This window comes from Hippocampus guttulatus, chromosome 7, assembly GCF_054856545.1.
Source record: "Hippocampus guttulatus isolate MCC_2025c chromosome 7, RoL_Hgut_1.0, whole genome shotgun sequence".
NCBI lineage: Eukaryota > Metazoa > Chordata > Actinopteri > Syngnathiformes > Syngnathidae > Hippocampus > Hippocampus guttulatus.
The window spans coordinates 13,173,035-13,182,878 of record NC_141267.1 but is presented as its reverse complement, the minus strand read 5'-3'; the positions used below and the strand labels follow the sequence as shown (position 1 = coordinate 13,182,878).

At 38.3% G+C, this 9,844-nt stretch overlaps 1 protein-coding gene across 1 annotated transcript; it reads left to right on the top strand.

Moving 5' to 3' along the window:
- Window positions 1-3,071: 3,071 nt before the first annotated feature.
- On the top strand, window positions 3,072-9,658 carry cope (COPI coat complex subunit epsilon). The gene is made up of 10 exons (XM_086116394.1): window positions 3,072-3,195; window positions 3,373-3,435; window positions 3,522-3,622; window positions 3,903-4,055; window positions 4,289-4,342; window positions 4,730-4,811; window positions 4,942-5,097; window positions 6,269-6,337; window positions 7,828-7,902; window positions 8,676-9,658. Exons 1-10 carry the CDS (start codon window positions 3,094-3,096, stop codon window positions 8,727-8,729), a joined length of 909 nt encoding a protein of 302 aa, XP_085972520.1. The 5' UTR covers window positions 3,072-3,093; the 3' UTR covers window positions 8,730-9,658.
- Window positions 9,659-9,844: the final 186 nt, after the last annotated feature.

Below are 9,844 nucleotides of genomic sequence, written 5' to 3'. Positions count from 1 at the left end.
GAACATACTGTATGTTTATATTTTGTGTCTTTCAATCAGCTGATTTAAAAAAATGGTGCCCCTGTACAGTATTGGTACTTGAAATAAATGGTGCCCAAGTACAGTTCAGTTGTATTTAACTTTTAAGTGCAACAAATTAGCATTTCATTTTTAGTTTAGTTTTCTTACATGCAATACATTTGATGTAAATCATTTTAGCGCAGTTTTGTTTTCCTATATTTCTGCACAGTGTTAACATTTTTTTCACCTTCTGTTCAAAACTAGCTCTCCATCATAAACGTGATAACAATCAGATGAAGTAGTGTGATTATTTTCTTCTAGACAGAAAATTGTCCGATTGATTTTGATAGTCAAACAAATGATCATTTACTACTAATAACGTGTCTTTGTTGTCAATACCAGTGACTTACAATGACAGGGAGAACAATTAAATGTTCTTCCACTAGATCAGGGATGGGCAACTTTCATGTTTAATTTTTTATTTTTTTTTAAATAACAAACACATACATTTCTCAAAAACCGCAAAGCAACATCCATAGATGATTTACATGAAAACAGATTGGGATGGGTTATGGTGAAAAGGAAATAGCCAAAATATTTTTAAAATTGTTGTAGTGGATACTGTTTTTTTTTTATACATGCATTGAAAATTTTATTATCAAAATGAAATATAATAAGAGCATTTATTTTGCACATATGCTTGTATTCTGCCCATAAATGGCATTTTTATCATACGTGTGGTTCAGAAGTGCACGGTCCTATGTGGCCCCAGTGGTTGCACTGATAACATTGCACTTAATTCAAAAAAACAAAAAGCAAAAAACATTTAAGCTGTTGTTTCATTTTAAGTGTCTTTAAATCAGTTTCTATTTCTGCAAATGATAATCAAAAGATTTATTATATATTTTATAAATACATAAGCAACAATAAAAAGGGTTTCAAATAAAACGTTATTTGCTTCTTGTACCCAATGGGAACCAAACAACACCTAAGTGTCAAATTGGGATTTTTGACCTACAATTACACTAATAACGATAACACATTCTTATGCTTGTGGCCTATAATGAAGACAAGTTTGAAGCCCCTGATCGAGGAGACTAGCTGCTTATACAGATACAAGGCTCCTTAAAAAATATTCAACAATTTATAACCTTTCTGGCATTCCTATCAAAAAGCCAAATAATAAGTGAACAAAAATACTCAAAACTGAATTCTGAGTTGGGAGGTTGTATTAACATGGTATGCCAATCTATAATAAGAGGTGGCAAAGTACTCACACTCTATACTTAGTGGAAGTACAGCTTCAACTCCTTTAATTATTGAAAAAAATTTAAAAAGTACAGACTCTGAAATGTATGTGTCCAAGTAAAAATGTGAATCATACTGTAGGCAATACCCATTTTGCTAACTGGGCACAAGAACATAAAAAAATAATAATTAACTACTCTTTAAATGAACTTTCATGGTGCTCATGCAGAGAAGAAAAAAGGCTAGGCTCAACCTTTTATGTTGTCAAAATGTGTTCCCACAGCCCAACGGACATTGTGAGTTGGCAAACAAAAACATGCAAAATAAGTTCAAGAGAAGTCTTGTATGTTTTTTGGGGGGTGGGGGGGTAGATTAAATGGAGAAGTTTTGATCAGGCAGACACCTGTGGTTTTTAGGTTGGCTCAAGACACATAGACACAACAAATTATTCTTGCTGACAACATCAAACAATTGTCTTCAGTAAGGGGAAGGATGGGGAATAGCTTGTTTCTGCAAATTTGTTGCACCATCGTCATTGATAGTCCTCGGTTAATGTTCCTTCATATCGTTACTCTACAACTCAGCTCAACTCAAAAACAAAGTGCTCTACATAAATAAAAATCATACATGAAACATTTTAAAACAATAACACCAACAAAGATAAAACCAAAAACAACAAAAAAATAATAGTTCTTATAATTATTATGATACCAAAATAGTGATAATGCAAATCATTATGATAAATGACGTGCTACATTTTAGCAAAAATATACCTCTTTCAAAAGATGAAACAGCAGCAGTGTCTCTTCTGGCCAAAGGGCCATTTGATGACATTTTGTGGCCCCGTACTTAACATCAAAGCACTTTTATTTAACTGTGTCATTGTCCTGGGGGTTTTGTGTGTATGTATGTGTTATTTGTTTTAAATCACTTAATTGCTGTCATAGCTCATGTTAATGAGAGGTTTTGGTGAAACGTAATTTCAAAGTAACATCAATTGGAAAGTAATGATAGATATCGGTCACCCAGTCCCAGTTGCCGGTATGTGTTTTTCAAAACCTGCCGTGAAGAGAAAGGTTGGCAACTAGAACGGCCAATTTGAAGAAAGACTTGAATGCACGGAGAAAGTTGTGGTGCTCAAGAAATCAAACGTCATCATCAGCGGCTTTTTGGTGATCGCAAGTTACAAGTTCTCAATCAATCAATCAATCAATGGATATTGCCCTTTTACGTCATGTCGGAAGATAAAAAGTAAAAAGTACAAATTTAACAAAGTAACGTTTAGAAAGTACCAAGTGTGGGGAGTGAAAGTCCCACCACTGTGTTAGTGTCTATACTACAAATAGTTTATTGAAAGTGTCTAGTATGCCATATGAAAGCATCAGCCAAAAGAAGGAAATACATTCATATTACTGAATATAACCAGTCATTCGTGTGTGTGAATGTGTTGACGTGCCCCGTGTAGAATTTGAGTGGCACCTGCCACTTGAATAGGTCCCCTCTTATACTCCACTAATCATAGAATGTCGCCAGCCACGCCCACATGAAAATGCCCATTGTCATCACCATCCAGATGCTAAACTTGATTTGCCCTGACCTCTACTGGTTGGTCACATTACTGAAAACAATGAAACGAGAGAACATGAAGAGGAACCGTTTTTGTTGGATAGTTGTCCCCCCCCTTTGGCTACTATGATTGAAATTCAAAATGTGAATTTTGAAAGCTGTTAAAATGGACAGAGAGGATGTTTTTAATGCCTCGAACTCCATCTCACACAAAGTGCAATTCACAGCCAGGAAGTGACGTACTTGTGCTACGTGTCAGGAAGCAGCGTTGTGTTCAACATGGCGGCGCAACACACTGATGTTGACGAGCTGTTCGATGTGAAAAATGCCTTTTACATCGGCAGCTATCAACAATGTATCAACGAAGCCCAGAAGGTGAAGGTACGTCTCGTTTTGTGTCGGGTTTAACAGCGTTAGGTACAATCGTTTGCTCCTTAGGAATCCTCTGGCTAACCTAATTGAATCGAACGTAACCAACGAATACGCAACTGTAAAACGTAGCAGTTCTGGCATTCAGCTCAAACTATTTGCTGCTTTTACTCTTCTTTTCTTCGAAAGAATTCAACACCGGAAAAAGAGACGGAAAGGGACACTTTCTTATACAGAGCTTACATTGCCCAGGTGAGCAGAGCACTTGTGTGACACTCAATACCAATAAGCAGAATTAATAGCTTGCTCATCTTCACCTTTCGTGTTGTGTATTATAGAAAAAGTATGCTGTCGTCATGGATGACATCAAGGCCAACTCTGCACCTGAGCTTCAAGCTGTCAGGATGTTTGCAGAATATATGTCAAGTGAAAGCAAACGGTAAACACTATGGCAACAATGTTTGTTAACCCAAAGGGTGTATATGCTAATAGTTTGAAAAAAAATTTTTTTAGTAAGTTCTAACTTGTAGGATGTAATTTTATTGGTCTATCTACTATCAACTGAACTGATTATTTTTCTGCAGAAGTGTAACATGCAAATAAAAATTCAAGGCTCACAGAGCGTATACGCCGACAGATGCAGTGATAATTCAGTGCTTGAACTACAGGACATCTTGATCAGTGAATTGCCATTCTCTACTGTTGGTTTTCCTACATAGTGATGCCATTGTGGAGGATCTCGACAAGAAAATGGCAAAGAGTGTGGATGCTGCAAACACCACGTTCCTCCTCATGGCGGCTTCCATCTACCACCATGTGGCAAACACTGATGCTGCTCTCAGGACTCTGCATCAAGGGGAAAGCCTGGAGTGGTAAGCAGGCCTTGAAAGGGAATTTTTCCATTGCAGCAGGTTGGTCTATGTACGAAAGCCGTCACCACTGATTTTGCCACGTCAGTTACCTTCGACTGAGTTGTTCAGTGAGCGACGGAGCTATAATTTGGGCATTTTATGAATGCTTTTTCCTGAATTTCTGTTTTCATTCTGCAAGTTTAACATAAGAACATCAAACTGATGTAGTTTACTGTAACTTGTTTGTTTTTCAGCATGGCCATGACAATTCAGGTGCTGCTGAGTCTTGATCGTGTTGACTTGGCAAGGTAAGAAGTGAGAGAACTGACTAACGATAGCTATGAATGATGGCTAATTTGTCAATTTAGTTTTATAGATATCCTGCAAAAAAATCCATGTTTAAAATGGATTCTCTTAAATATAGAGCGACCTTATTTTAATCCTTATTTGGGCGTAAGAATGGAGAGTAAAGCCACAAAGAACAAAATAAATTTAAAGCCAAATGTGAGCTACATTAAAGTCTCTCCCACTTTATTATAGTCATGGCAGTGGTCCAACTTTTTCCAATAAAAATGGCAAAAAAGTTAGAGAAGAAGCAGAGCACAAGAGAAGCCATTTGAGGCCTCTTCAAATAATGACAATGGTTCAAGTCCGTTGTAGTTACCTCTAATCATCACAACTATATTCTCTGGCAGGAAGGAGCTGAAGAAGATGCAGGAGCAAGATGAGGATGCAACACTAACCCAGCTCGCCACTGCTTGGGTTAATTTGGCGGTGGTGAGCAGATCAGTACCAAGAAACTCAGTTTAGCAGCCAAGATTTTTGCGGATTATTGGCTATTCATCTGCTGAATACTTTCACACGTTGTCCCTGAACACTGTTGATGGCCCTCTGCCCGTGGCTCCAGGGTGGAGAGAAACTGCAAGACGCCTACTACATTTTCCAGGAGATGTCAGACAAGTACACCTCGACGCTGCTGCTTCTCAATGGCCAGGCGGCCTGCTACATGGCTCAGAACAAGTGGGAGGAGGCCGAGGGAGTGCTTCAGGAGGCACTCGATAAGGTTCGACGGAATGGTTACGTTTGCGAGACTAAAGTTTGTTGCCCGGACACGTACAGTGAGCCAATTTGGGTCACGTTTAGATAACCCTCAATTAATATGCCAGAGGTGCTTGTATGACTACATAGTTGAAATGAGTTAGCTTTTTGATTTTTTTTTCTCCCAACATTAAATAATAGTTGGATAATTTTTCCCCGTGGTTCAAATCATGCCATTTGAGTGGGTAGGTATGTCTCATGCAACAGACAAGGTGCAGCGCTTGTACATATAGTGAACGGCTATTCAGAGCTGCCAGCCAAACTATATTTGGCAATTTTTTAAAAGAAAAGCAATGAACAACAAATCTAGTGACTTTGTTATTGAAGACTTCTGGAGACTCTAGGCCTCCCTGCAAAGAAAATGGAGAAAAGCCATCACTGCCTAATGACTGTATATTACTATACAGTCAACCCCTGCACACTCGTGTTTTGGGACCCATGGACTTGCATGTTCAGGGATTATTTAAAAAAAAAAAAATCCTTATTTTTGTTTTTTAAAATTTTTTTTTTTTACCTTTTACCCCCATTTTCTTATACGGTATATTGAATGTTTATCAGCGTTTTTTGAAAAACATTTGTCCTCTTTTAAATTAAGTCTTTGGAGGAGCTGTTCGAGACCAAAAGGGTTTCCTCAACAACTCCTCATTAATAATAACCAGTTTGCGAGAACAGATTTTTTTTTCCATATACTGTCCGGTATTGAATATAGCCCTGAGAAGACTTCTTAAATTGAGCGAGGAGGGGAAAAAGGTTCCCATGCTTTATGGTAGGTAGTCCGATACGTGTGCAACAAGCTTGATGTAGCCATCGGGTCAACAGAGGGCGCCAAAGCGTTTGCCATAAATTCAATTGGATGGACAAGCTGACTAATGGACATTGAGGATGCACATTTATGGTTGACATTTCATGTCAGGTTAACTTTGATTGCGCAAACGGATAGAACCTTTGTTAATAGGTTCACAAAGTTTTATGATGCCATGATTGGGTGATGCTGGCGGTGGCAAATTTATTCCCTTGGTGTTTAACCTTTTGCAATATTATGTTGAACTAAACGGGCCAAAATGCAATGCAATCACTTTTGTGGTGTAATATAAATCGCACAATGTAAATCTTTCTTTGTTAATCTTCATTTACAGGACAGCAGCCACCCTGAGACCTTGATCAACCTGGTTGTGCTGACTCAGCACCTTGGAAAAGCCCCTGAGGTGAGACTTTGGACCTTAAGCTTGTGAGCCAAGTCTTGCTTTTTGCAGCCACGCGTTTTGTCATTTCCTCTTGATGAACACACTCTTATTGCAGTGCCTCCATTTTGGTTACTTAATGACGTACTTTTCACCCGGAGGCCACGCATTTTCATGATTGCATTTTCTTCCTTCCATTGGAGCCATCGTCTCATCATATCTTGGGGTTTAAGTGCTGCGTCCGTGCTTTGTACTCTTACAAACGTTCATAAGATAAAAACTCGATAGTATTGCAGCGGAGTGGTGAACATTGACTTTGAGCCATCACTACACCGAGATAACTACTGATTACATCTTTTACAAGGTTGAAGCTTTGTGCAACACTTAGCGGACACTTTAATAGGTACGCTTGCGCAATCATTTGAGGTCCGGTGCAAGAATTTTGCCTTTGCTCTGATTGATACTATTAGATGTATTGATTGCTTTGAATCATAAAGTTAAATGAAGTGACGTAAATAGATACACTTTCAGTGTGATGCACTAAATTTTGACGTTACTGCAAATGACAGCAGTGTGACATTAATGCCCACCTCACTTTGGTAGTTAAAACTGCCCTGTACCTAATGTTATGGCCAGTGTGAATGTTCCCAGTCTTTTTTTGTCTTGTGTAACCCCAAAACATTATCATATTGTGTGTAACCCATCACGCTCACTTATGTGTTGATAGTAGAGCATAAAACAACAGATGATTAAATAACCAATTTTCTTCATTTGGAACATTGAATTCTAAGACACCATCTTCCATTTAACTCGGAGTAAACAAAAATAAATAGAATGTTGCCTTGAAAATAAATTGATGAAAAAACATTGTGATCAAAATAAATAATCAACCTGACTTTGTTATATATAACTCATAGCAATTACGATACCTTCAAAATACTAGAGCTCTTTTAAACAGACATACACTTAAGAGTATGCAGATCGCACTTAATAGCAGCTTTATTTTCCTTTCATTAGTCATCTGAGCTTCACTGAGACACTTGAACTGACACATGGCTGTTTTTTTTTTATGATTGATTTTAGTGTGGCTGCAGCACACATTATTGAAGGGTTTATGGAATTACTGAGAATATATATATTTATCATCTCGGAAACAAATGATTTTATGTTTCCATGACCCCGCGCAATGGATACGTGTTTTCACCTGGTTCGGAACTCATGTGTTAAGATGTCGGTTGTTGTCTTTCTGAGCCAAAGTCTAAACTCCAAAATCAAGCACAATTCGTCCCTTGAAACGGATTAAATTTCAGGTTGTTCTAATTTCAAAACTAATGTTTCACATTCATGTAGTTCTCCAGAATGTTTGATTACACTCCAATGTATACCACATTTAGAGTTCTTGACTTCAGATTGTCCACTGTATTTGTGTTTGCTGCTTCTCATACCTCAGGTGAAACAATTCCGAATGATTTTTGTTCCATTTCCTCTTCAATTCCTATCGAATTTCTCCACAGGTGACTAATCGGTACCTCTCTCAACTCAAAGATGCACACCGGGCCCATCCATTCCTCAAAGACTATTTTTCCAAGGTGACCTACTTGTCTTACTCGCAGTGCTCTTCATTATCTTGACATGACTGATTTGTGCAATTATTTGCTTGTAAATGTGTTTATCATTACTGCCTTGGATTATCAGCACTTGGGTTGCTAAAGTGCGGTGCACACATACCGATTTTTGACATTAAAATGTGGTAAACAGCGCACACGCAAGGAAAGGAATTGTTTTATGTGGTGACTTCTCGCACAGACGCATTTTCCGTTGAAGGACTAATATTTGGCCTTTGGGTGGCAGCGTGGTGCCACAGGGCATTCAGACTGACGAAAAATACAAAGAAGAGTAGAAGAAGGCATAGGAGTAGCTCGGCTAACTGTTTGCTTATCAGTTAAGTAGTTGGCGGTTGCAAACTTTTCTAGTTGTTTTTATACACATGACATGACTATAATAATAATGATAACATGCATGATGATGATGATTATAATAATCTCTCTGAGGCATTCAACAAGTGATCGTAAGGTTGAGCGAATGCTCAAATTTGAGCCGATTGTCGGTATGTGTGTAACTTACTTAAGCTGGCCTGTTGTTTTGGTGGAAGTGCTGCAGGCGTTCTGGGAGCCCTGCCAAAAGGTGCTCCCAAGTCATTGGCCTTTATCACACATATAGTTGCACAATGGTGCAAATGTACATAAACACTACACATTACCAAACAATTCATGCCATGCACAGCTGTTGCTTGAGTTTGATTTATTAAATTCTTTTATTTATTTATTTTTGGTCTTGTCTCTCCCCTTCCCCACCCCTGCAGGAGAATGAGTTTGACAGGCTAGCGATGCAGTACACTCCCACCGTCACAGCGTAATGGCCTTCAAGTTAACCGTCTACTTTTCCCGCTGTCTTCAATGTGCAAACCCGGATTTATTTTGATGTTTTATATGGAAAAAAGGTGTCGAAATGAAACCTACACAACCAGGCAAATGGAAGTTCTTGTATTCATTCTAAAACACAATTACTGGTTTTCCAATGTGTTAAAATTCTTCCAAAGATTATAATTGGTCACTGTCAGAGGGGTATTACTTTTAACAATGTTTATTTTTGCAGTTGTAGTTTGCAGTGATGTAGGAGAAATCACTTTGGGCCCCCCACATCAAGGGTGAAAATTGTAAAATACTACTTTCTAGGGCAGTATTTCACAATCTGTATTGAGCCAAGGCACCTTATATTATAAAAGTCGATCGGAACACTACAGTACCAAACAAAAAAAAGTCACCAGAAGTGGTTACCATCCAGTGAAAGATAATTACATTTTTCTGCACCTAGCTTGACAAACGATGAAAAAAAAAGATAAATTATGTGTAGTAAATAATTGTCAGCATAATTTTTGGCAGTGCTGATGGCCCACAGTTTGAGAATCAGTTTTTTCCCCATCTGCCAAATCACTTTGATCTCTCTGTTGTTGAACTGCACTACGTCATAATATCCGTACCTAATTCGCTTGGGTTATCGGATTTAGCTACGGTACAGTTAGAAAATATTGGAAACTGCGCTCAAGAATAACTGTACTGTTCGACACCACTGAAAACCACAACCACGTCAATAAACATGTTGAAATCCATAGCAGACTGCAAAATATACAGTACAGGTATATATATATATATATAATTCTGGATGCCATAATGCCAGTGTACAGCAAATGGTCACTTGCGTAAAACATGAACATTTCTCATGTTTACAATTAAATTCCCTTTGATGTAACATTCCTTTGTAGTTCTAATAAAAGCTCAACATGTACTTGTACGTGTTTTTTTTTTTAACAAACACGCCGGACTGCACTTGGCTTCCTTATTTTTTTTTTCACTTATAGGAGAGGACGTGTTGCCGTGTGTTTCGACAGCGCGTGTAGATAGCGGTCTACGTCACGAGCCTCTGCGCCCCCCCCCCCCCCCGGGTTTTTAATTCCCTCTTTCTTTGGCATAA